The following is a 25354-nucleotide window of genomic DNA, read 5'->3' as shown; positions in this document are numbered from 1 at the left end:
GAAGAGACGCACAAACCAAAGCAAGCAAGAAAACGAAAACGGGGGTATCATATTGTCATATACAGCAATCACGTTAATTTTTCTTCTTCTCCCAAGCGTAGAAACAAGACCAAAAAAAAAGGGGGGGGGCCAAAGCTATGCAACCTTGCGTCCAACATTGCCCACGCCTTTGCCCACAACACTGACCACAACAGCATCGCTGTCTTCCCCACCCGCCTCTCTGAAGCCCCACCCACTACCCCCAAAAACCTTTGCGTCGCGGGCTAGCTGCACGAGTTCCTCGCTGGCAAGAACGTGTTTGCTCAGGGCGAGACGGCCGACGTCTTCGGAGCCCATGGCCATGAGCATGAGGACGGTTGGGGCGGCGAGGGAGTCGACTGCGCCGCCGTGGCTGATCTTCTCGAGGAGCTGGTAGGCACATTGTCTGCCGATTTCGTCTGCGGGGACGCCGCCTTCGGGGGGTGAGCAGACGTCTGCAGAGTAGAGGCAGCCTGTGCTTGATTCTGCGACGAGGCTGAGGCCGAAGCCGACTGCGCCTTTGACTTTGCCGGACGGGTGGGTCTTGATGGATGTGGGGATGAGGGGCGCGGCCGAGGCGTCGGAGAAGATGTACGTGTCTGGTACGAATTTGTTGAGGAGGCCTCTTGCCTCGAAAATCATGCGCTCGTTGTTGCTCTTGGGGACCTCGACGCAGTAGGCGACGCCGCGCACTCTTTTGACGCGTCCGGGGTTGAGCAGGTGCAATGTCTTGGGTAGCCGGACCTGGTGGTTGAATACCAATTGGACTTCTCCGCCAGCGCTCTTTCCGCCTGCGGGCGCGGCACTGCGTTTGAGGATCCGGAGCTCAATGTTTCTTTCGATGCCGAAGTTTTTGTACAGAGGGAGGATGGCCGTGCGCACCGTGTCTGCGCTGACGTCCCCCGCCATGGTGGCGGCAGTCACGCAGCCCTCGCCGTGGAAGACGACGTTCATGTTGCCTTTGCTAAAGGGCGCGAGAGTGCACAGCGGTATCAGCCAGGCGCTCACCCCCCTCTTGCGGCATTCAGATGGTATCTCATGCCTGATTACGCCGCCGCTTGCGCCGAGGCCTTCGGCGCTGCCTGTGATGAGTCCCGGGCGGTAAACGAGTGTGGTGCCTGTCATGGAGAATTGGATATGTGAGCCATTGGTTATGGCGTCGAGGAGGCGGATGAAGTTTGTTTCGTGCCGTGTGAGACCGGGATTTGTGGACGAGGACCGGATTTGCGATATGCGAACGGGGCGGCCGGTGAGGGTTGCGAGGACAAGCCGGTTGATGAGTTGGCGGTGGCCGGTGAAGTTGAGAGGTTGTTGGAGGGATTCGTCGAGCGCCATTTCGGGTGAGATTTGGGGGGACAGAAGGTCTGTGGAGGAGAGAGGGGGCGGGGAGGAAGGTTGAGAGAGAGAGGCGCGCAATTGTGTTGGAAACGTGAAGACAGGATGGGAACTTTTTTTTGGAGCTGGGCCTATCGATAAGATGCTAGCGCGGCTTCACGTCAGGACCAATCTTCAGGCCTTTTCTAGTCCAGTCCACCCTCTTCAACCTTTCTACAAAGGAAAACGGGCTTGAATTGCGTGGAACAGACTCACTTTGAGAATAGACCGGAGGTCTGGCGCACTAGAAGTCGTGGAATCCCAATAAACTACCCCTTACGACTTGTTCAGCCAATGCGTGACTCCATCAGCTCCACGGTTTCCTATTCTTGATTTAGTATCAACTGTCGCTGTATTCAAGCGGTGATGGCTTGACAACTTGAACAAGACAGATTTTTTCCACGCTTTTCTTTTCTGTACTTTACTAAATGGATTTCCTCTCCACTCTGGTGAATATGACGCGCAAACTTACATAAGCATGTCATCTGCACGTGCAACCGTGCGAGAATGCGGGCGGCTGTGAGTGGTGGACAGGCGCCCACTGTTCCACGCGTCTTGCATGCTCGAATTGACGATCAATCCCTCCACATTTGCTACGACCAATCGCAACACCCATTCATTCGATGTTGCGCTTGTTGTGAGCAGTGAACAGACTTGAATTTCCACGCAAACATGGTCCTGTTGAGTCGTCGCGGCGCACCCTCGCTCCTTAGAACGGTAGGTGGGAAGATGCATGCGACGGACAAAGACCACGAAGAGCCCGCGCAGAAGAAAAGGCGGACAGAAAACGGGCGCAGGACCAGGGAAGACGGAAATTCTCTGTACGCAGAACCAGAGTCGTCGGAGGACGAGCAATTACGAAAACCCGCACCCCCAAAACCAAAGACTTCAAAGCCAGGATTGAGAAATGCGCTATCAACGCAAGAGGACGAAGACGCCATCAACGCCGAACCAATGTCCTCTGACGACGATCAGCTACGCAAGCCCTCTCCACGAAAGCCAAAAGCCTCGATACCCATACCACAGCCTCAGAGCAGTCAGGAAGACGCGGACTTGAGGAAACCGACTGCGAGAAAGTCGGGACGAAAGATTCCCGAAATTAGAAAACCCGCGCCTGGATCATATGCAAAAGGACTAGCAGACAAGGCGAAACGGACAGGCGCAGCCAACAAGGAGAACGCTCCATCAGGAGCATCCCCCTCGTCCGTTGGATCGGTCACCGATGGAGGCTACACATGGGGTATGGGGCACACGAGTCAAAAATCCAGTCAGAATGCCAGGAGTTACGGTTCGCAAAGAAAGGTGACGAACATACATGCGCTACCGCAAAAGAAAACATTTGGCAGACCAAAGGGTATGTCAAGGACGAGCAGTCCCAAAGGACATTCGTGGAATATGAAGGTGCCATCGAGCAAAGACGATGATGACAGCGGATCTGATGTATCTCTCAAGGACCCAGTTGAGTTGAGTCCGGGTGATTCTGATACCAGACTTGGTTCTAGTGTCGAAGAGGCTGAAAATTCAGCACTGCGGACGAAAATCCCCAAATCCGCCTGCAGAGCTTCTCGCCGGGAGCCTCACGACTCCACTAGCACTCTTGAAAACTTGTCCGACGGACTTGCGCTGCCCTCTGCGAAGTCCAAGAAAAAGAAGACAACGAGCACATTGAATTCTCAAACAACCATGCTAAATGATGATGAGCTTGAAGACCTCTTGAAACCTCCACGCGTTCGCGATCAGCTCGAAGACTGGATGCAAGACCAACCGATACTATCCTCCCAGCCCGACTCTAGTGCGCCTCAGGAAGCTCTCGACAACCTCCAAGATTACATACAGCAGCTTCCCGGACAAGAGCTAGAAGGCACGCAGTGTACTCTCTGCAAAGCGCCCATCGAAGTAGAAGACTACTGGGAATTCTGGAAAGGCAAAGACAAGACGGTCAAGAACCACACGGCCTTTTGTCACACCCACCAAAAGAAGAGCGCCCAAGACAAATACCGCAGAGAAGGCTACCCACCCATCGATTGGGAAACGCTCCCCACCCGCATCCGCAAACACCGCATCCCCCTCTTCCAAATCCTGACCAACGACCGCCCCAGCACCTACCGCGCCCGCTACGAACCCCTTGCCCTAACCGGCAAAGCTGCCGCTATCCCCTCGCGCCGCAAAGACCTCCCGTCCAACATCCAAGACGAACTCGACTCGTACGCGCTAGACGACCAGTCCACCTACCCCGGCTACTACGGCCCGCATGGCCGCCGCGCAATCACGGAACACGTCATGCGCGTGTTGAAGACGGAAATCAAATACTGTAAAGACGCAGTTGTCCAAGGCTCGGGACCCGCGGCGTTTGTCCAGGCGGTGCTGGTGCCCGAGTGTGCGATCCTGCTTATCATGGAGGATTGCCGCGTTGATCGCGAGAGGGCGGAGGTGATTAGGGAGAATACGTATGAGATGGGGTTGTTGTTGAATGAGGAGGTCGAGGATGAGGTGGAAGGGGATGGGGGCGAGGCGAGCGAGGATGAGAATGAGTATTTGCTTGATGAATAAGGGGCTAGAATATATATGGTTGCCTTTGCAAGTTTTTGTTTTGTTTCAAGGCTCGCTTTGCTGTTGTACTCCGCTGCTATCAGAGATATCTGATACACAGCAATACTCACTATCGTGCAACGCATAGTTGTCCACTATCCACACCCGCATGTTGTATCTCCCCTCATCCTACACCCTGCCATGACTCAAACGTACACAAAACCCCTTCCATGTACTCCTCGCCCTTGCATCCTTGCACTCTCGCCTCACTTGTACACCCTATCGCGTGCAAGAAAGTATCCGCCAGGTCATGTGTTTGCTGAGTCATTGTTTCTGACAACATGGCCCTTTTCAAGTTTAAGCTTGCTTTAGGGATGATTTAGGGGGAAGAGCGTGAGTATGCGAGCATATCTGCTGGCTCTAAATCACACTCAATCGTCATAGCTCGCTTCAGTAGCCTTTCCTTGCTCTCTCAGGGACATTTACAGCTTTGTGCGATGTTTGTTTACGTGTGGATCTTGGTGTGGGTGGACGCGGTGTCTTTGGAAGGTTCTGGTGGCCTTTTATGGTATGAGTGATGCTGTTGCCTGGGGTTTTTTTGGCTGGTTGGGGTTTTGTGACCTGTTTGGGGTATGTTCTTTTTGAGGATGTGTATTCTTCAGGGTGCTCTCTGCCCTAATCGACCTTATATTCGACGGCTTTCATTTCTCGTCCTTATCGATTCGTACGTTCATGTCGCCCCTTGGGTTTTGATATGGACGGTAGTATCCACTCTCTTCTTCCTCATGTCCTCCCATGACTTTTTTTTTGATTTGTTCTTGTCTTTTTGGCAAAGCAGTCACTTTCTCAAAGGTCGTTTAATAAACACATACACCTTTGATGGATATCCACATATCCGCTGTTGGTCCCGATCTCTTCTTCAACCTGTTCCTGGGGTTTTTCTCGCAAATTCAAAATCTACCCAGCCATACTCCGTGTGTTCGCCTCTACCAAATTCTTCATGTAAGGGTTCCGTTTGAGGCTTCTCTTCGTTTTTTTTTCTCCGCGCGCGATATCGAAGGCATGTGATCTTTGTCTGTTTGATTGCTCTTGACTTCGAATACGGCCGATGTTGGGAGTTACAACTCATCGAATGGACATCTCGCACTTATACTTCTTCTACGATAGCGCTATTGTTTTTGTAGTAGTCATTTTGACTTTTCTCTAGTAGAACGAAACACATTTGCAGTGGCACGGGATTCTCCATGTCAAGCTTGACGCTTATCTTGTTTTTGTATAGTTGTCTACAGCACATACAACCCATTTTTCACCATCTTTTTTTTTCTCTCGTAAACCCATGGAATGACTCCTCCATGGATTCAATTACCGATGAGATCGAGGTGGTCCTGCAAGAAGAATTTCGACGAGTGTTGTTAATTTACTACTAGATCTCAGTCTCGATCTTAGTCATACATGGGTTAAAAGTAGTATTTCTACCAGCGCGAGTTTTATACTCTAGGTTTGGTGCTCTGAATTGACCCAGAAATCCTTGGACGACTGCAAATGCTAGCTACCCACTCTGTTTTTTAAATCAGAGTGTGTTGTGATAATAGGTATCACATTCTACAAGAGCCTTAGTTAGCATTTCCTGCGCGAACACATTGATTGAAACATGTCAATCGCTCTTTTTTTCCGGGCCAATGGGTAAACAAGTCATGTTTGTAAAAATTGTGTCCTTTTGCTACCGCCTCAGAACGTCTTAAAACTAATCTTCTGCTGTGGTGGTGCTAGAGACGTTACAATAGGCTATGAGGTTCTAAACGCAGACTGAAAAATCAGATTCCCCTTCTTATAGGTACACTTGTCCCGCTATTGGCAAATTCATGTACTAGTAGCATAGACATAATAAGAGTACTCGAGATTTTTTGTAATTCTACTCGCCGGATGCAATTAGGAAGGCGCCAATTGCTCTGCCCCACTATCTTGGTCTTGCCGCAAATAGTTCCCTATACGCTTGGTCATTGATATTGGTACTATATATTATAGTAAAATCTGATTTTCTTCATCAAAGTACAACTCGGGCGCTTGGTCTAGGGGTATGATTTTCGCTTCGCATTAATGTGTGTGTTTGTGAAAGGTCGTGGGTTCAATTCCCACAGCGTCCATCCTTTTGCACTTTCTTTCATTGTTTTGGCAGGGGCTTTTTTTGGCATTGCGTGGTAGATAGATCGTAATCATAAACACAGTAGGTAGTAAGTAGTAAGCTTCACATGAATAGCATAGCATATCTACTTATTGTCCTTCTCCTCGCAGGCTAATAGATAATTTTTATTTAAATTAAACAGTTAATAAATAGGCTTAGGAAGTTTAATATGTGCGGCCCCTACACACACAGTGTTGTGTATATAACAAGCTCACAAATAGTTTAGAAGATAGATTATTATTTAGTAACTACCTATGTAGTGTTCGTCTGTCAAGCCCAACCATGCTTAGTTACTACCCGAAGAATCGCGGTTGCTCTAGTTAGTATACCTATGCTATCTATCACTACTCTATATCTGCTGGTATCGCGCTGTCGCATAAGTCGGCAGGCACTCGGTGATGAGTTAACAATAGAGCCAGCCAAGATCAAGTGGCTTGGTGGATTGGCAGAGCTAGAATCGAGATGTTCCTTTGCAACACATAGGCTACGTGTGCAATGATTAGTTCAACACTGTCCTATGACTTAGTAAAGAAAGCTACGCATTGCAGTATCAAATTTTCTTACGCAGTAAATATGCTAAATAGGTTAGTTAGTATATAACTGTGCCAAAAAGACAATGTAGAGTAGAACTTACACCTCCGAGACAAGGTGTAATAGGTAATGCAGGCGCATCACTATCCGGCAATCTAGGCTCTTCACAATGTCGCAAAGTAGGTGAAGTAACCGGATGCATCTCAGGGTGGCACTATACTTAGGCTTAGAATTCAGCTCTAGTAAGTGTTCATAAATAACTCACACAAAACACACTAGCTCCTGGTTTCTATTTTCGTTAGTATTCATTAATTTCTACACAGGATACGTGATCGATTTTGATATACCTGGCATCTTGTGTTTTCTGGCAATGGACCTCCCTCATTGTTACAATATAACGAGCGACCAGTGTCTTTTTTGGCTAGTGCTCCTGTCAGAGCCTGGGCTAACAAAGTAGAAACAAAGATAGCCTTCATGATCAGAGCGACTTGTAGTAGTAGGCTAAAAGCTTAGAATAAGAATTGCGAACTTGTTGTGTGATCAAGATGAATTTTTGGAACGATTCGACAGCTCTTTTATATAGAGCCCATGCTTGCCTACTCAAAGGATCGCGATTTGTATATCCACGCTACCTCGTACTCTAAAACAATCAATGTAACTGGGCGTTAATTTTCTCTTGAGGCATATTTTGGTCAGTGATTAAGGACAGGTCTCTCCATCTACCTCAAGAGCGAAACAAACGCAAAGCCATATTGAATGTTACTAAGTCTGCTATCCCTACTCTCTATTTGCCAGGATCGAGCGGCTGCATGAGCTAGAACCTGGCAGGCATTTGGCAACGAGTGGACAATACATCTACTCAAAGATCAAACAGATTAGTGAGAACATAATTATTGTATAATCACTACTTAGGTATGAATCTAAATGTTTAAGGACATAGAGTATTGTAACGAGTGCAACCCTCGTTCCATCTTAGACCAGCGCAGTTAACCCAGGCCCAGTGCCAATACCGCCCCAACTCTAGTCTAAGTCCCCTCTACCTCCACATATAAAAGGAGCCTTATACTTATAGATACATAGAAAAGTTCCTCTTATCCTTTTATATAAAACCTCTAGGTATAAGAATTAATTGATTTAATCTCTATAGACGGGCACTCTTATATACCTTTAAGTTATCTTAGACCCCTTTTAGATATTCCTACCTACCTGCGTCGTTACAATCATGAAATTGTAGTTCTTAACATAGAGCCCAGTCTATAGCTAAACACAAAATCACGGATTGAGAGTACGACTGCGAGATGCACTGACACCTGCTAAGCCATCATAAGCCAATAGAAATGTACCGGCAGTGAGTGTGAAATATATCACATTACCGTCTACTTTGTACTCTCGCTGCGCCATATAATTAAAAGGTGCGTGTAATTTTAGTGCACCAAAGATAGATTAAAGACGAGTGGAATCGTATGATAACGACTGCAGCCTCAGCTTTGTTAATCAATTATTATTAATTACTGGTAGGGTAACGGCCAAAATCTCGGCCTTAAGTCAACAAACTAAAACCACGCAGCTATCTATGTCACATAGTGAAACTTGGAGTCTCGCAGGATACAAGTGCTTACTGCACTGTCGTATAATTTGCATACACAGCACATGCTCGATTGGTTAAGCGGCATATCCGTGGCTCCTTACAGCAAAGTGTTATAGAGGCTGCAGAGGTTGAATTCTATGCAGATAGCGTATTCTTGAATCTTACTGATACACCGTAAAGCTAAAAAAGGGAAGGTGAGGGAGATTTGGAGAGCTGGCGACCAACTTCTATAAAGTTTAGAGGAGAACGGCCGAGAGATAATATCAGGCCGAAGCGCCATGGGTGAATGGGTAAGACTTGTTGGGCAAGAGGGTATAAATACCTACCCGTCTTTCGTTACATTGAGAAAGTAGCGCGACTCGTCTAAGTTGCTTTCTACTCATATTGAACGTATCATTCACGAACCTCTACGTATTATATATTATCCTGCTGATTCCCATTTCTAGCAAAATGAACGGTCAGGGAGGGCAGGAGGACACTCGCCTGTATGTCTGGAAGGCTAGAGAGTAGAGTGTTGGAAGATGGAGAAGGGAGGTACAGCTCTAAAAGCCTGATATAAGTTAACACGTCAGAATGTTGTTCTAGTTAGTAAGGATCCGTCGATATATGTACGAAGTGAAGAAGACGTTCTTTCAGAATCAATGTTGACATTCGTGGAATGTATGTATATATATACAGGAAAGAAGCAACATTTGGCATAAAGCCAAAAGAAAAGAAACTTCAGCCGCTACACACCACACTATACAAACAACACCATCCCCTCTCCAAGGTCGTCAATACCAAGCCGGCAAACAAAACAACTCTCCATCCTCGGCACATGCTGGATTCCCACCCTCCTTACTTCTACATCGCCACGTTATGCTTCGTAAGCCTCCGCCTGTGCTGACGTATATGTCTCGCATACCGTGCCTTATTTGGAAGAGGTGTAGGTGAGGTTGTAATTTCATCTGCTTCTTGGCTCTGAGCAGCGCGGGCGGCATTCGCATGTGGAACGGGGTTATCAGTCGCTCTTGGGACAAGGTCGGCCGTGATGAGGATAGAAGGCCCGTCTGATCTAGCTTGAAGAACATCATTCGCACGGGGAACGATAGTATCAGTCGCCCTTGGGACAAGGTTGGCCGGGTTGGGGGTAAAAGACCTGTCTTCCCGCGCGGCGAGATCTCCTCCAAAGCCCCGGGCTACTTGAGCGCCATTAGCAGGTGGGGGTGTGAATTTTGGCAGGCTGTCTCCTTCTGCTTCACCTAAGGGCCATCGGAAGTCTGGATTGCCGTTAGCGTCAGCGGGATTGGAGTTTTGTACATGATCAGGTCTTGTTGGTCTTGTTGGGCTGGGCATAGGTGATTGGGGTTGGATTGGAGGGCGACCCTGAACTGGCTCCTGAGGGTCGACAGCGTCTTGTTCCAAGGGGTTCTTGAAGTTCGGTCTAGATGGAGTGTTTTGCGCTGGCGGAGTTGAGACTGCCGGGTCTGGCTGCGTAGAGACTCTGATGGGCGCAGGAGATGGCGATTGAACACCTGGACTTTGAGGTGCAGGAGAAACAGGACCCCCCGCGGCATTATTCTGATACACCCTCAGAGCGTTGACGGTCCAGTAGGCCTCCTTAAAGGCCGTTGGGTTATCCCTCACATAGTCCACGCACTTCGGCGCCTTCTGCGCGCAAGAGCTGGCGCCCCACACGGCATCGGCACCAGCCCACTCACCGCAGAAGGTGGTATCAAAGACGATTTGCTGCTGCTTGATGAACTGCGGAATGTTACAGCCACCGGTGAACTTGGCTGCTGGCTTGCCCCAACCGCTTGGGTTTGGGCTGGCGCCGAGTACATCTTCTGGGATCGAGTTGCGTGGGAAGAAGTATACGCTGATGGCTTGGTCCGTCCAGTCTACGGCGTACACACCTCCGCCGATTGCATTGAGACCCTCGCCATAGCTCTGGGTCGAGGGATGCTTGATGGTGCATCCCTTGTTCTTTGACTGTCCCTCGGCGTTGATGTCACAGTTCTGTGAGTCCACTGTGCCAGAGAACACGGTTCTGTCTTCACCGATCTTACATCCTGGTCCCGTGTGCAATGTCATGCCATTGTTGGTCTGGTCGTTTACACCCTCGAGAATGTCAATCTCGCCGCTGTTGGGCCAGTTTGGACCGAATGTCCAGAAGCTGAAAATGTGAGTGGCATGCACGTCATGAACTTTGTCAAACTTACGCAGGCCATGTACCGCAACCAAAAGGCATATGGGCGACATCGATCACGATCAAGCCACGGTCATATCTCTTCTTGCTCTCAAGACGTATACTTGGTCTACCTTCCGGGGTTTTGTTCTGAACATCGACCCCCCATTGCATCTTAGTGGTAGAAGTATTGCTGATAAGACCAGTCTGCTGGGCCGTTGTCTGATCGATGTACTTGACAAAACCTTACCATGGTTAGTACAGGCAAAATCACGTCTAAACTCGGTGCATACCTTTTGTCGGATCAGGGCCAGTAAAGAAGTTGAAATTGCCGAAGAAGTCGGTCATGTAGTCGTCTTGTAGGACATAGCCAGCTATGCTCGTTTCAAAGAGGGCCGCAGCCGGAAGGAGTGTGAGGAAACGCATCGTCGAGACGCAAAGGGGCTAAAGGGAGAACTGAATGGAAAATGCGTACTAGACGCTTGATGAGAGAAGGGATAAAACTGGAAACGAAAAGAGAACGGATACAGCAAAGACGGTAATTGACTCCAATGTGACGGGTTAGAGGCTGAACAGAGGCGACCCATCTATATACCATCGTAGGTGGCATCACGACAGTGCATTGCCGTGTCCTACTCCAATCAACCCTTGATTTGCTCTCACGGAAGACCTGCAGAATCCGACTAGTTCCAACAGGTAATGTCCAGATTCCCATTATGATTTGTTTCAATCTGATTGTTCTACTGTGTGTGCCTAGTCACAGGCAAAACGATACCCGCTTGGCTCTATTCATGGAAACCTGCATAAGCCAAAGAAACGTCTAAGGCAAGGGCTCAACGCGCTCAGCGAAGCTGGACGGTTGTTTGGCCAGACAGACCATGTTTCAAGGGAATTGGAGCGGGAAGGCTTCTGGAGAAAGGGCTTGAAACGGGTGTGAGAGCGTGTACAACGACACACTTGGGGCTAGTGGGGCCTGGGCTGGACCGTCCTGGGACGGATGTTTGTATTCTTTTGGACGATTTCTGGGCTAGGTGCCTGGGGATTCTGATTTGTGAATGGCAATCTGAAACACGGAGCGCTCAGGTGGTGTTGGGTGATGAGGGCTGGTGACCAATCCGCGCTTGGGCGCTTACGACGCGAATCTGTTACGAAACAAATCCTTTGCCCAACCAAAGCTTTTATAACAATTATTTTAAAGTTCCAGGGGCATGGGTCTTAAAATAAACTCAATGCGTGAACGTACTATAGTAGAAAGTGGTGCTAAAGTGATCAGTCGCTCGTTTATTCATTACTCCACGATCTTATCAATCATTATGCGTGCATTTTGGGGGATATCTACTGCAGGGACTCGATGACGATAGCAGACGCTCCACCACCGCCATTGCAAATACCGGCGCAACCGATCTTGCCCTTCTTCTCCCTCAGCACATTGATTAGCGTGGTAGCGATTCTGGCGCCTGAGGCGCCTAAAGCGTGGCCGAGCGCAACGGCACCACCGTGAAGGTTGACCTTGTCTTCGTTGATACCGAGTATCTTCATATTGGCCAGCGCAACAACACTGAAAGCCTCATTAATCTCGTAAGCGTCAACGGCAGACAGCTCGACACCAGCGTGTTTCAAAGCCTTGGGCATTGCAAGTGCGGGTGCCGTGGTGAACTTCGATGGGTTCTGCTCGGCATCGCCCCATCCGAGAATCTTGGCGACAGGCTTGAGATTGTACTTCTTAACGGCAGCTTCAGATGCAAGAACGAGGGCGGCGGCGCCATCAGAAAGTGGTGAAGCGTTGGCAGCAGTGACAGTTCCGTCCTTTGGCTTGAAAGATGGGCGGAGGGTGCGTGTCTTGGACTCGTTGAACTGAAGCAAGTTTAGCCAGTGAGTCTGAGAGTACTTGAGAGTACTGAACAGCTGCCCGGTAGCTCTGTACTCACGTTGTTGGGCTCGTCATCCTTGTCGACGACGACTGGTGGCTTTCCACGGCCAACCGGGACCTCGATGGGAGCAATCTCCTCCTTGAACCAACCAGCCTCCTGCGCAGCGATGGCCTTTTTATAGGAGCGGACGCAGTAGTCATCCTGGTCCTCACGAGAGAAGCCGTGGTCGCCAGCGCACTCCTCTCCCTGAAGACCCATGTGCTCCTTCTTGTATGCGTCTGTGAGGCCGTCCTTGAGCACACCATCCACCAGTGACTGGTCTCCAAATTTGGCACCCGTCCTCATGTTGGGGAGGTAGTGTGGGGTATTGGACATGCTCTCCGTGCCGGCGGCGACGACAATGTCGGCATTGCCAGTGATGATAGTCTGGGCGCCGACAATCAGGGCCTTGATCGACGAGGCGCAGACCTTGTTGATGGTGGTTGCGATGGTCGACTCGGGAAGGCCAGCACCAATGGCACACTGGCGGGCAGGGTTCTGGCCGAGGCTGTGATAAGTCAGCATGTGTGAATAGAAACGTCTGAGTGAGATTGCAGTCATGTCTTACTTGGCCGAGAGAACATTACCAACAAAGACCTCTTCAACATTCTCTGGCTTGAGACCGGCGCGTTCAACCGCAGCTACAGTAAAGATGTTAGATTATCATGCGACGTCAAATTCTGTTATGTCATGATGCAAGAGTTTATATTACACACCTTTGATGGCGTGTGAGCCCAGCTGGATGGCTGTCAGGCTGGAAAGGGAGCTGTGATAGTGTGAGTTGGTGTTGCTGTAGTACCCCTCTTTCAGGGCTTCGTCTGTGGCAGGCGTCACCCAGAAATCTCACTCACCCTAGGAACTGGCCTGTAGGCGTGCGGGCAGCCGAGACAATGTAGACAGGGGGGAGGGAGGCCATGTTGAAAACGTGGTGGACTTCCTAATGTGAATGGAGAAAAGGCGAAAGTGAAGAAGCAAAAGGAACGGAGAGAAGGGGGAGGGGAGAGGTGAAAGGAAAGGAGAGCAGGAGAAAGTAGCTATGTGCTTGTACAGTTTATGCAGATTCCCCCTCCCCAACAAAAGGAAGGCAGACGTGGGCCCTCGAAGATTACCTACACAGTATTGTTAGGCAGTGTTAGGCAGTGTTCGCATTATTCATTATTACAAGTTCTTTCGCTATCCGGACATGCATCGGAGGCGAATAACGGTTCTGGCGTGTCGTTTGCCTGAGAGAAGCTGCCTTTTGATTGGCCGGCCACTGCCCACCTATCGGCAGTTGACATTGGCTCACCGCCTTCAGAGACGGCCGAGGGGCCTCCTCCGCGGACGCTAGGCAAAACCATGGCGCCGCGTCTTGGGAACTTTTGCGACAAGCTGCAACAACCCTGGGGCTGGCGTCGCATCATTGCCAGCTGCACTTTCACGCGTATCGCAGCCATGGACGACCTTTATGACGAGTAAGGCACCATTAGTTCTACATACAACACGTGACTGCACGCGACTGACATTGCACAGGTTTGGAAATTTCATTGGCGAGGCCGAGTCCGACGGCGATGTCCAGAGCACTGGCGAGGCCGCAGACGCCTATGTCCTCGACGAGGATGAGGCCGAGGACGAGGCCAACGACCAACAGCTTATGGAGGTAGATGAAGGCCCATCCAATGCTGTAGTCCTCCACGAAGACAAGCAATATTACCCCTCCGCCGCCGATGTATACGGTCCCGATGTCGAAGTGCTCGTACAAGAGGAAGATACCCAGTCGTTGTCCCAGCCAATTATTGCGCCGGTGGTCCAGAAGAAGTTTACCATCCAGGAAACAGACCTGCCACCCGTGTTCCATTCGCGGGAGCTTCTGACGGATCTGATGAACTTTCCCGACCAAATACGAAACATCGCACTGGCCGGGCACTTGCACCACGGAAAGACAGCCTTCATGGACGCGCTGGTCATGGAGTCGCATGACATTCAAGATCGTCTCGACTACAAGAAGGGTCGCAAGCGGGAGGAACAATTACGGTACACCGACGTGCATGTGCTCGAACGGGAACGAGGCGTGTCGATCAAGGCGGCGCCCATGTCGCTCGTCCTACAGAATACGAAACTAAAGTCGCATCTTTTCAACATTCTCGACACACCCGGACACGTGAATTTTGCCGACGAAGTCGCCGCATCTCTGCGCCTGGTGGACGGAGTGGTTCTCGTGGTAGATGTGGTGGAAGGCGTCCAGGTGAACACGGAGCAGATCATCAAACATGCAGTATTGGAAGATTTGCCCCTCACATTGGTGGTCAACAAGATGGACCGCCTGATCTTGGAGCTAAAGCTGCCACCAAGCGATGCATACTTCAAAATCAAGCATGTTATTGAAGAGGTCAACACCATCATCGAGAACACCATCCCAGGCCGCGGCGAGAGCAGACGTGTAAGCCCTGAGAAAGGCAATGTCACATTCGCCTGTTCGAATATGCGCTGGAGCTTCACCATTCAGTCCTTTGCGAAAATGTATTCCGATTTCTACCCTGGGCCTTCCCGACTTCCCGGTTTCGGCGTACCTATGAAGGGTCTTGATATTGAGAAATTTGCAATGCGACTGTGGGGCGACATCTTCTACAATCCTGGAAGCCGCAAGTTCAGTCGCAAGAGGCAAGAGGAGGATTCACAACGATCCTTTGTACACTGGATCCTGGAACCGGTCTACAAGCTATACTCCCACACTCTGAGTGAGAGCGCAGAAGATCTCAAGGACACGTTGGAATCTTTGGGTATACGGTTGAAGCCTTCGGAGTACAAGACAGACGCAAAGGAGTTGATGCGCCTAGTTTGCCAGCAATACTTCGGTCCTTCACTCGGTTTCGTGGACATGGTGACTCAACACATTCCATCGCCTGCTGAGGGAGCGAAAAGATTGCTCCAACGGCACTACACTGGCCCATTGGATTCCAAGACTGCGCAAGCAATGGAGAACTGCGACCAGGATGGACCGTTGGTGGTGCATGTTACCAAATTGTTCAATGCAACAGACGCAAAATCCTTTACTGCTCTGGGTCGTGTGATGAGTGGCACTGCAACTTCTCCACAATCTGTGCGGGTGCTCGGTGAGGGCTACACGTTAGAGGATGAGGAAGACATGGTAGTCGCGACTGTGACGGACACATGGATAGCGCAGTCCAGATACAACATCCCGGTCAGTGGCGTACCAGCCGGGAATTGGGTCTTGCTAGGTGGTGTCGACAACTCGATAGTCAAGACCGCGACGATTGTTGCCTCTAAACTTCCCGACGACGAAGATGCCTACATCTTCCGACCCATCCGACACTTTCTCGAGTCCGTGTTCAAAGTCGCAGTCGAACCAATCAATCCCTCCGAACTACCCAAGATGCTTGACGGTCTACGAAAGATCAACAAGTCATACCCTCTCATTACAACCAAAGTTGAGGAATCAGGCGAGCATGTCATCCTCGGTACCGGTGAACTGTATATGGACTGTGTATTGCATGATCTTCGGCGATTGTACGCGGATATGGAAATCAAGGTTTCCGATCCCGTCACACGTTTCTGCGAGACTGTCGTGGAGATGTCTGCCATCAAGTGTTACGCACTCACGCCCAACAAGAAGAACAAGCTAACCATGATCGCTGAGCCATTGGACCCTGGTATTGCTGAAGATATCGAAGCTGGAAAGGTCAACATCAAGGACCCTGTACGGGTGGTCGGAAAGTTTTTCGAGGAAAACTACGGCTACGATCTGTTAGCATCACGCAATATTTGGGCCTTTGGACCTGACGACATGGGTCCTAATATCCTGCAAAACGACACATTACCATCAGAGGTCGACTCGAAAATTTTACGTTCAGTCCGAGATACATTGAGACAAGGCTTCAGCTGGGCCACTCGAGAAGGACCGCTCTGCGAAGAACCCATCCGCAACACCAAGTTTCGTATCACAGACGTCGAGCTTGCGCCTGAAGCCATCTTCCGTGGAGGCGGTCAAATCATCCCCACAAGCCGACGAGCTTGCTATTCCAGTTTTCTAATGGCTAGCCCCAGGCTGATGGAACCAATGTACTCTTGCAGCATGGTCGGCCATGCCGACACAAAGAGCAGCTTATACACTGTACTCTCGCGGAGACGAGGACATGTGCTACAAGATGGTCCCATTGCTGGTACCCCACTTTACAACGTGCGAGGGCTGATCCCGGTCATTGATTCTTTTGGTTTCGAGACCGATCTCAGGGTATGTTCATCTCCGTTTTCCTTGTTCCATGCAACACATACTAACTAGATTTCTCCAGATCCACACACAAGGCCAAGTCTCCCTCTCCCTCGTCTTCGACCGCTGGAGCATCGTGCCGGGCGACCCGCTCGACAAGGAAATCACCACGCGCCCACTCGAGCCGGCAACTGCACAGCAGCTCGCACGCGACTTTGTCCTCAAGACGAGGCGGAGAAAGGGGCTTGCAGAGGATGTCACGATTAGCAAGTTCTTGGAGCCCGATCTGTTTAGGAGCTTGAAGGAGAGTGGGGTGCTTGATGGATAGGCAATGGGGAGTATTGTTGGTGAGGATATTGTATGCATGTATGATGGGATTTGGAAGTATTGTTGGTGAGGATATTGTATGCATGTATGAGGGGATTTGGGAGTATGGCGCTTTGGGAGAGCAGGTGATTGGGCGCGTTTGGCAATGTAGTCGTTTCAAAAGCGCATTCTGGAGAGTAGAGCTGTCATGACAGGTAGCGTCCTTGGGCCCGATTACTTGAAAACATTTCGAATATGCCCATTCATACATGAGCTTTTTGGGCCTGTCATGTCTTATTTGCCACCATGATGTTCTGTTTTGGTGGCTTTGGTGGCGTTTGATTGGCGTCATTTATACATGTTGTAGCCTTTGGGCTTTGACGTGTGTATATATATTCATTTGCACTTTTCTTTCCTTCCTCCTTTCCTCCTTATCCCCTCACTCATCCCATTCTGTCAACATCTGAAGATGGAGCATACATGTCTTTTTGCTCTGGGCACGGTACGAGGGAAAGCGCGTGATGTGAAGATGATTTTTGTTTGGTCAGACGGGGTGTGGGATATACAATGGGTTGAAGACTAGGGTTGGAACCGCTTGACGAGGATTGCGTTTGTAGAGAATGTGGCGTAGTGGTCATGTCCTATTATATCTTAATGTGTACTATGTATGCGTCTATTAATATCTGTATCTATATCTACATTATATTTATATCTATATCTTCATTTATATCTGTATCTATATCTACATTTATATCTGTATCTATATCTTCATTCACATCTGTATCTATATCTATATCAGTATTCACATATAAATTTAATACCTATATACTTATATCCCACAAATAAAGTGGCATGGAAGTCTTCGCTTTTCCCCCGTTTTCTGGGTCCGACAAAATGTCATTATACTAGGGGAACAAACAAAAGGTTGATGTGGAATGTTTTGGTAGGAAGTATTTCATGAGGCAATGGTCTACAGAGAATATGAACTTGGTTAATGAGTACGAGTGGGAAAAAAAAGGAAAGACAGTTACGTTTTCGTGGTTTTGTCTCTGGTTTTGCGTGTGGTGTATTTTATTCGTGATCGAGTTTGCTGGATGAGACATTGCATGTTTGATTGTGATTTGGGTGATATGACTAGGGGTTCTTTGAATTGAAATTGGGGAAAGGTGGCGTTGATAGATGGAGATGGGGTAGAGTAATTCTTGTAGAAAAGGAAAGAAGAAACTGAATACGACGAATACAGTAAATGACTTAGTAAGCATGGTTGGGGGGAAGGGTACAATAACAAACACCTCGAATGAGTAATCGACACAGGGATAAAAACATGTGAATTTCATATTGTTCACTTGGTTCGCTAAGTAGGAATAATACATGACTCGGGCCAAGGATTCTAAGCATTTACTTGTACTTCACACGATGCTCCCAGGACACTGACTGTATTTGAATCAACAAGACGGTCTCTGATCATCTAATTGTGTTGAAACGTGAGGGTATTTGAAACATGTAGAGGGAAGACATGCTATCAGGTAGTTTGAACATGTGATTGCTTTGCGCAGTTGCTAGACAAGATCTGAAGAACGTTGTGGACGGCATGATGCCTACCTTTGTGACATTTATGGCATGTGTTGTGTGGATGGATGCTGTGATGCTGTAATGCTGCTCTAGTACAGATGTGGAATATGAATTTCACCGCCCTTGGTCTTGCACACGACGGCCCATCATCTACATGTGATGGCGTCTTGATGCGTCTATAAACTACGTGACCGCTATTTCGGTTGCAAAGTTGCTGGCTCGGTTGAAGGTGAAGCGGTGAGAGAATGACTAGACAGGTGTCTCAGCGACTGAGGCGTCTGAGTGAAGCAGTTGACCTTTGTCCAAACGGGCGTAGGGAGACGAGGTAAAGTCAAATCGCAGGTATCCAGCCTTGACATTGGGTTGGGTAGAGTATGTGGCGTTGGGGCCCAAGAGGTGTAGCAAGAAGTTTGTCAGCATGGCCAACAGAATTCTGATCGACGTGGAATAATAGAGTTAACGTTGTCGTGACAGCCGACCCGTTGTCACGGGCTTCAACGCTAAGCGCTAGAGCTAAGCGAGATGACATAAGCAGACAAGATAAAAACCCTTCCATCCTCGTCCTCCCTTCTCTTTTCCTCATACTTACCTTCTTGCGACTCAGTGAGCTCAAGCATTCACTGGTCTAATGCTCTCGCCTGCATTGCACAGCGCGGCGTGGGATCATTACGAGCTTCCTTCGGGAATCTCGGCGGGGCAATTTTTGTTGGACTGCCACACTTGTGTGTTTTGGTGTGTGTGTGTGTGTGTGCGCGCGCTTTTTCATTGATTCTTCTGCCAAGCTGGTGCAGTTGATTGAGGAAGGAGAAATGAGGGTTGCGTTTGGATGAGTTGGCATTGTTCACCTGTCATGGCTCGTTTGCTATTGTCGCACAAGATGGTTGCAGAGGGTTTGCATGAATGGTTGGTTCAAGTGTTTGTGCTGCTGCAGAGCTGGCTCCATTGAAAGCTGATCAGCATACACGACATCGAGTTAATGGTGGACAGCGGTCACAGGGGAAATGTTTGCAACAATCCAATCTCTCGGCGGTTGCTTCCAAGCATGTCACCTTGTTACGCTGTGTTGTACGAGAGTCGCCATGTCTCGCAACTGTGGCTCAGGGGAAAGAAGCGCCATGGTGCAAAACAGAAGCAGGCAGTCCTTGTCACGTAACGCACATGGACTGGGTAGCTGCGCCGTTGAGTCCGCTGGCGGCCGCGAGACGACACTGTTGACACTGTTGGCACTGTTGGCGGCGGCAATCATGTCATCAACCATGGCGTCACACGTGCTCTGCGCACCACCAGCGCTGCTGTATGCCGTAATCACCAATTTCTTACAAGAAAAGGAGGTCAGCATTTACTTGATCGCCAACGCCAAATAGTCGACACCAAGGTTTTTTCTAGCCCACGTCGTATGCTTACGCGGATAGAGTTTGTCATTCGAGCGCAATGAATCCGAACATTCACCGCATCGCAACCTGCGAGGAGACGGAGAGCCATCCGATGATCAGCTCTGGGTGTCCTGTATCACATGAGCTGCTCGTGCCTCTGGGGTACAGTGCTGCTGCTTTGTGGCGCACAAACGAGCTGGGATATACAGGACGCGAATGTCACGAGATCACAGACCGCCAAGCCAGCATTCACGAGAGAGTTTACGCACACCGATACTCCCCGCCTGAGGCTGAGCTTAGACCCTCCCCGTTTCCTGTCCACCTTGTCTCAACTAGGCACTGCGACGGTGCGAGCCAGGAAATGGTAGGGGGGCCAACCGTAGCTACGGCGCGGATCATGGACGCCCGGAACTCAATGTACAGCTATTAGGTTCGTTTAGGAAATGCCCTGTGCGGGATCTACCGGCCGGTGAGATTCCATCTCACCACAATTAGACCTCACTACGACGAAAAGGACGGAAAGGACGCAGCCCTATGAGTCGTGCTAGAAGACTGGCCTTGGTTGACGATCAATGGAGCAATCATGGGAAGCTACGATGCAAAGGGTAGTTTTCCAGACAAGACACCCACAGTATTGTCGCCGCAACAAGTATTCTGCAGCTACAACTAATGAGTGTTATTTCTCCAGTACCATCAGTTGGTCGATCAACATATCACGAATACCGAATAACGTAGATTTTCGGCGGTGTGGATATAGCACCGACATCAATTTTAAAGCTGACTGTAAAGAAGCTAGCCTTACCAATCGGGTTACAATCTGTCGTCGCTCACCTCGCAAACCCTGGCCCGGATAGGAGTTGTAGGTCTCAAGCAGTGGGACGATTGACCGTTTTCAGGCACCAGCAAGGGCCCAAATCTCTTGGAAGACGAACTAAGTTCCAACGGCCTTCTGGATGCAACGATCCAGAAGCACAAGGGATCAACGTCGAGGGGGGTACATGCCAGCTCACACACGAGCAACATCAAGTATATAAGTCGTGCTGGATACCCCCCAAAGAACTCATCATCAGCATCTCACTCTTTCACTACTACATTACTATAATCCTCCTTTACCAACCTACTTCACTCGTTAATTAGCTTTCAGCTTCTCCACCAAAACAACCAGCCATCAAAATGCAGTTCTCCATCATCGCTCTTCTCTCCATCGCCTCTGTCGCTGTCGCCAGCCCGACCAGTCTCAAGGCCCGCACCCAGCAGCAGGCAGTCAATGGCTGCGCTAACCAGGCTAGTGCTGCTTGCTGCATCACGGATAACAATGCTACAGGCGGCAACACGGCCACTGGACAAGGAAACGTGCTAAGCGGCATAACCAACCTCATCAACCTTCCGAACCTTGGCCTTACCTGCAACTCCATCAACTTGAATCTTTGTAAGCATCCCGTTTCTCCATCTTGGGTGTCACAACAATGCTAATCCCTAAATCAGTGTCCTCCGGCTCTAACAGCGGCGTTGACTGCCCCGCCACCCACCAACTCTGCTGTGAAAAGGACGAGTCGGTAAGTTGCTCACGAATCCTCAAAACATGCATCTCCATTACATCATCTAACATCTCCCATAGGGCAAGGCCAACGCCGACAGCTGCGTCAAACCAACCCACTAAACGCATTCATATCCATGCACTCCTTCCGAAGCGATGCCCTCACGAGCGGGTCAAGGCGGTGGTGTGTGAATATAATGCATTTTGCTTTCTTCATTTTAATGAGCGGGCCGTCATTCTCCCCTCAATCATCCTGTTCTTTTTTCGCCGAACATTTTGATTTCTCGTCAAGCGAGTAATGACCCTGCGGTTCAAGTTTTTGTAGTGTAATGTAGTTAATGGGTGAGCGTGCGGGAGGATTTTCAGGCACCATGACAATAGAATCACTGATGATCCTCCATTGTTCCACTCTTGCTTTGTGCTGGCTTGCTTTTTGCTGAATTGCTGAATTGTAGGTTGTCTTGGTCGTTGTGCAGCGCTCTTTGGGCACTGATTGGGTGGGTTGGCGCGGTTTCATGCTACCTCTCCTGATTCTTTGTGGGTCGGTAAGTATGTTGATCTGCAGGGAGACATGCGCGGCATTCCGAACTGACCATGATCTAGACTTTTGTCATCTATTGTTGTACAACAGCCAAGTCGTTGCTCTCCCGGCTTCCCCGACACTACTCACCCTTCACATCACACCACATCACACACAGCATAAAAGACATAAAAGACATGACCGCCTTCCCCGCTAGTAATCCAACGCCTCCCCCACCATCCTCCGCTGATACTTCTGCACCACCTCCTGGCACCTAACCAGCACCGCAGCCGCCAACCCCCTTACCCGCTCCTCCTCACCACTCCCAGCCGCCAGCCCGTCAAACAGCATCTTGACCCAAGCCTGCGTCTCCAATACCTCTTTGCCCTGCTCCGTCGCCAGCCGCGCATGATCCGCATTCGTCTCGAGCAGCATGAGAAAGCCAAAGAGCAGTGCAGCCAAGACATTGGTATCCGTGGCGGCGCGGCCGCGCAGCGACAGCAGGAGATCCCAGTACTCGCGGGACATTTGGGGGAGGGCGAGGGTGTTGGGGCCCGCGGCGTGGAGGAGGATGGAAAGGGTGTGTAGGAAGGGCGGGAGGAGATGAGAGGATGTGTAGATGGAGTCTGTGTTTGCACGGCTGTGTAGCCACCAGCGGCCGGTGAGGGGGAAGAAGAAGTCGTCTGCGACGATTTGGGCGAGCGCGTTGGGAATCGGTTTGCTTCGCTTCTGCTCGACTTGCATGCGTGAGGAGAAGGTGTGGACTTTGAGGATGTTGGGGCCTGTAAGTTGGTCGGCGGCTTGGGAGGCGAGCGGGGAGAGCATTTGGCGGGCCATGGTGCTGGAGAGTTTGGCAAGTGGCGAGGCGGGCTGGTCGGAGGTGTAGATGGCGTGGAGGTGTGGTGGTAATTGTTTGCTTGGAAAGGATGACTGTGTGGGTATGAGGTCGTCGGTCGACGAGTCTTTTATGCCGGCAAGTTCGCGCGCCCCGAGACCGAGAGTGGTGAGCATGGCGATGCGCTGGGTGAGACTGTAATCGCCTGAGAAGAAAGATCTGGCGAACCATTGCGCCATTTCTGCAGGTTTGGCGAGCAGCACTGCGATCAGAGCCTGTTGTCTCTGTTGCGCAAACTCATCGAGTTCAGAGTTATCTTGCAGCCCTGTGAGAATGGTCGCAAGCTCTTCGAGGTGGTCAGTCACCTCTGTGCCGAAGTTGGCTTTGCGTCTGATCAGGGAGGCAGCCGTAGATAAGGCGAGTTTGTGTCTGTCGTAGTCCTCTTGGTCGCGCAAGCCTGCGATTAGGTCGCGAATATATACTGGTGCTGTTGGTTTGTTGCGGTTGACTGCAGTGGGATCGTCAGTGTCATCTTCTGGGTCCGAGTCTGGCTTTTCGTATGCTAGGAGGTCATCATCCTCTTCTTCGTCGTCTGATAGGATTTCGATTACTCGTGGGCCTTGGGTGGTTGCAAACTCAGATGCTTTGAGAGCAGGCCTGGCCTTGGTCCGTGGTGTACTACTGTTAGGTACGACGATATTGCTCCCGGAAGCAAGGTCTTGTATACTTCCAACTCGGTCGTTGATCTTGGTGAGTTGTTGGTACCAGTTCGACTCTTCCAGTTCAGCCCCTTCAAGCTCAAACTTCAATTGAAGCTCTGGCTTGTCAACCATGTTCGAGATCGCAATTCCAACAGCCATTCCCAGAAAGCGAGCACGAGCAGATGCTGCACCAATACGGTTCGACATGCCATTTACGTGATAAGTGGACTTCACCATCATGGTAAGGAACATGGGTTGTGTCCGATGGACGTAACCAGCAGAAACAACCAGGGTTTGGGCCAAAGCTACGACGTGTCAGCGTAATCTTTATTCCCGAGAAAGGTGATGTACCTTCTTGCTGTATAATTGGAGTATGCTTGATGTAGATGGAGTCTCCAAAAAGCTTGATGGCGTTTTCAAGTAGTGTATGCAGCTTTTCTGTGAGGTCACTATTAGCCTTAGTGCAGTCATTGTAATGTGACTTTCTCACCATCATTCCTGGAAATGACAGCAATGACACTTCTCCGGGCAGCTACTGAGTCATCCAGAGATGGTATAGTTGATCGAATCAGTGTGGATACGAGGTGATCTTTGAGGGCGTCATTGTTTTCGGTGAGTTGCATGATCAAGCCAGCAGCTCCGGATATCCGTTTGGAGCTAGTGACAGCTACATCAATCTTGCTAACAGACTCCTTCGAAAGATGATCATGTACGATGAACGCTATTGTGGCGTTGAGAAACTTCCGCTGTTCGAAGCTTTTCATCTTTGAAAGCACTCCTGTAAATCGTTCAATGCTGCTATCCCTGATGAGCATTGAAAAGATGGACTTGACAATTTGATCTAGCTGGTTAGTTTTCAATCATAATAGTATGTGGCTAACTCACCTGTATAACCCAGTCCCAATAGCTTCGTACAAAACTCCACGCTCGCAGTTACATGCTCATCGCTTGTTTCCTCGCTTGTAATGAGTTCTACCGCGTTACGTCCCAGCCACACAGCGTACTCTTTGCCATCTGCGACCCAATTTGGCGCCCTTGATACTCCGCCAGTATTTAGCACATCCTCTGCTTCGGCTGTCAGGGAAAGAAGTCGCCCTGAAGCTGTTTGTGCAAGATACTCTTTCCATATGAGATTCTTCTGGATGGAGTTTTTGCCATAGGCTAGTATGTCTCTCAGGACTATTCTGGATGTATCTTGCCCATGAAGAATGCGATCAATAACGTCGAGAGTATCTTCAATGTGCTCGAGCGTGTTGCGTGCGCCACCTGGCGCCTTTTTCTCTCGACTATCGGCGATCAACGTACGAAGCCTGGTGATGACATGTCCAAGCCCAGTGGGATTTCGGAGAACTTGGGCAATCAGTTTTGATTCCGGTGCTCCTTTGAGAACTCGCCAGTAGTTTGGTACTGTGTCATTTACAAGTTGGTGTGCAATACTCGCGCTTGATGGATCAGGAAGTATGAGGTTGAACCCGTGGCTGTTCAGATATCGCAAGACATTAACAACGGTACGGCGACTAGGTTGGCTTTTCAGGGCTTCCAGTGCTGACTCGACAGATTTAATCGTGACTTCATCGCTGGTGTTTCGAGTTTCAATCTCTTGAACAAGACTTTTGGAAGTCGTGGTCCTCTTACTCGATACTGCCGTCAAAAAGTCGGCCATAATGTGTATCTTTTTCACACAAAGTTGGTTGCGTCTAGGTAATATTAGCTTCATTCGACAGGTCTGGTTACTGGTCTGTGTGTACCGGTAGGTACCTAGGTACACTTGGAATGTGAAGATGCAACGATGGCTATTGTGGTGAAGCTAGTAACACCATCACTCACACATTTGAAGGAATCTGTATCAAGGCGAGTACTACCTGTTATTATGAGGCGCCTGCGTATTTCTGATCAGTCCCAAGATTTGCCTTGTCGATGGGTAAGGCAGCTCGAATGATCGGCAATTCCTTCCCCATCTGCAGTCTACACCCTAGCGCCTTGGCAGACATACCCACTAGGACG

The 25354-nt window shown here is 49.7% G+C and overlaps 12 protein-coding genes across 12 annotated transcripts; 5 read left to right on the top strand and 7 right to left on the bottom strand.

Moving 5' to 3' along the window:
• Positions 1-135: 135 nt before the first annotated feature.
• IAQ61_004303 (uncharacterized protein) lies at positions 136-1353 on the bottom strand (the record flags this gene model as incomplete). Its single annotated transcript, XM_003838909.2, has 1 exon — positions 136-1353. One exon carries the CDS (start codon positions 1351-1353, stop codon positions 136-138), a length of 1218 nt encoding a protein of 405 aa, XP_003838957.1.
• A 711-nt stretch (positions 1354-2064) lies between these two features.
• IAQ61_004302 (uncharacterized protein) lies at positions 2065-3942 on the top strand (the record flags this gene model as incomplete). Its single annotated transcript, XM_003838908.1, has 1 exon — positions 2065-3942. One exon carries the CDS (start codon positions 2065-2067, stop codon positions 3940-3942), a length of 1878 nt encoding a protein of 625 aa, XP_003838956.1.
• Positions 3943-6506: 2564 nt separating this feature from the next.
• IAQ61_004300 (uncharacterized protein) lies at positions 6507-7135 on the bottom strand (the record flags this gene model as incomplete). The annotated part of the gene is made up of 3 exons (XM_066096289.1): positions 6982-7135; positions 6738-6848; positions 6507-6554 (listed from the first exon to the last, which is right to left on the bottom strand). The coding sequence occupies exons 1-3, from the start codon at positions 7108-7110 to the stop codon at positions 6507-6509; spliced, it is 288 nt and encodes a 95-aa protein (XP_065953607.1). The 5' UTR covers positions 7111-7135.
• A 1810-nt stretch (positions 7136-8945) lies between these two features.
• Positions 8946-11595, bottom strand: IAQ61_004299 (uncharacterized protein). The gene is made up of 3 exons (XM_003838905.2): positions 10683-11595; positions 10424-10634; positions 8946-10377 (listed from the first exon to the last, which is right to left on the bottom strand). Exons 1-3 carry the CDS (start codon positions 10813-10815, stop codon positions 9066-9068), a joined length of 1656 nt encoding a protein of 551 aa, XP_003838953.1. The 5' UTR covers positions 10816-11595; the 3' UTR covers positions 8946-9065.
• Positions 11596-13470, bottom strand: ERG10 (erg10, acetyl-CoA C-acetyltransferase). Its single transcript, XM_066096288.1, has 5 exons — positions 13151-13470; positions 13016-13065; positions 12868-12940; positions 12318-12807; positions 11596-12243 (listed from the first exon to the last, which is right to left on the bottom strand). The coding sequence occupies exons 1-5, from the start codon at positions 13213-13215 to the stop codon at positions 11725-11727; spliced, it is 1197 nt and encodes a 398-aa protein (XP_065953606.1). The 5' UTR covers positions 13216-13470; the 3' UTR covers positions 11596-11724.
• A 167-nt stretch (positions 13471-13637) lies between these two features.
• Positions 13638-17000, top strand: IAQ61_004297 (uncharacterized protein; the record flags this gene model as incomplete). Its single annotated transcript, XM_003838903.2, has 3 exons — positions 13638-13753; positions 13812-16530; positions 16589-17000. The coding sequence occupies 3 exons, from the start codon at positions 13638-13640 to the stop codon at positions 16832-16834; spliced, it is 3081 nt and encodes a 1026-aa protein (XP_003838951.2). The 3' UTR covers positions 16835-17000.
• Positions 17001-19463: 2463 nt separating this feature from the next.
• IAQ61_004296 (uncharacterized protein) lies at positions 19464-19748 on the top strand (the record flags this gene model as incomplete). The annotated part of the gene is made up of 1 exon (XM_003838902.1): positions 19464-19748. The coding sequence occupies one exon, from the start codon at positions 19464-19466 to the stop codon at positions 19746-19748; it is 285 nt and encodes a 94-aa protein (XP_003838950.1).
• Positions 19749-19815: 67 nt separating this feature from the next.
• Positions 19816-20187, top strand: IAQ61_004295 (uncharacterized protein; the record flags this gene model as incomplete). The annotated part of the gene is made up of 1 exon (XM_066096287.1): positions 19816-20187. One exon carries the CDS (start codon positions 19816-19818, stop codon positions 20185-20187), a length of 372 nt encoding a protein of 123 aa, XP_065953605.1.
• A 743-nt stretch (positions 20188-20930) lies between these two features.
• Positions 20931-21690, top strand: IAQ61_004294 (uncharacterized protein; the record flags this gene model as incomplete). The annotated part of the gene is made up of 3 exons (XM_003838901.2): positions 20931-21186; positions 21243-21313; positions 21376-21690. The coding sequence occupies 3 exons, from the start codon at positions 20931-20933 to the stop codon at positions 21415-21417; spliced, it is 369 nt and encodes a 122-aa protein (XP_003838949.2). The 3' UTR covers positions 21418-21690.
• A 337-nt stretch (positions 21691-22027) lies between these two features.
• Positions 22028-23602, bottom strand: IAQ61_004293 (uncharacterized protein; the record flags this gene model as incomplete). The annotated part of the gene is made up of 1 exon (XM_003838899.2): positions 22028-23602. One exon carries the CDS (start codon positions 23600-23602, stop codon positions 22028-22030), a length of 1575 nt encoding a protein of 524 aa, XP_003838947.2.
• A 215-nt stretch (positions 23603-23817) lies between these two features.
• On the bottom strand, positions 23818-24114 carry IAQ61_004292 (uncharacterized protein; the record flags this gene model as incomplete). Its single annotated transcript, XM_066096286.1, has 1 exon — positions 23818-24114. One exon carries the CDS (start codon positions 24112-24114, stop codon positions 23818-23820), a length of 297 nt encoding a protein of 98 aa, XP_065953604.1.
• Positions 24115-24206: 92 nt separating this feature from the next.
• IAQ61_004291 (uncharacterized protein) lies at positions 24207-25013 on the bottom strand (the record flags this gene model as incomplete). Its single annotated transcript, XM_066096285.1, has 1 exon — positions 24207-25013. The coding sequence occupies one exon, from the start codon at positions 25011-25013 to the stop codon at positions 24207-24209; it is 807 nt and encodes a 268-aa protein (XP_065953603.1).
• Positions 25014-25354: the final 341 nt, after the last annotated feature.

The sequence above is a fragment of the Plenodomus lingam genome, assembly GCF_022343315.1.
Source record: "Plenodomus lingam strain CAN1 chromosome Unknown contig_19, whole genome shotgun sequence".
NCBI lineage: Eukaryota > Fungi > Ascomycota > Dothideomycetes > Pleosporales > Leptosphaeriaceae > Plenodomus > Plenodomus lingam.
Note: the sequence above shows the minus strand (reverse complement) of the source record. Positions and strands in the feature narration are given on the sequence as shown.

Bases quoted from the DNA above. Each gene is read 5' to 3' on its own strand.
- IAQ61_004299 (XM_003838905.2), bottom strand. From the start codon at position 10,815: ATGCGTTTCCTCACACTCCTTCCGGCTGCGGCCCTCTTTGAAACGAGC. The intron at 10,635-10,682 runs GTATGCACCGAG...AACCATGGTAAG, and splicing joins TGGCCCTGATCCGACAAAAG to GTTTTGTCAAGTACATCGAT. The intron at 10,378-10,423 runs GTAAGTTTGACA...TCACATTTTCAG, and splicing joins GGTTGCGGTACATGGCCTGC to CTTCTGGACATTCGGTCCAA.
- ERG10 (XM_066096288.1), bottom strand. From the start codon at position 13,215: ATGGCCTCCCTCCCCCCTGTCTACATTGTCTCGGCTGCCCGCACGCCT. The intron at 13,066-13,150 runs GTGAGTGAGATT...ACACTATCACAG, and splicing joins CCTACAGGCCAGTTCCTAGG to CTCCCTTTCCAGCCTGACAG. The intron at 12,941-13,015 runs GTGTGTAATATA...TCTTTACTGTAG, and splicing joins GGGCTCACACGCCATCAAAG to CTGCGGTTGAACGCGCCGGT.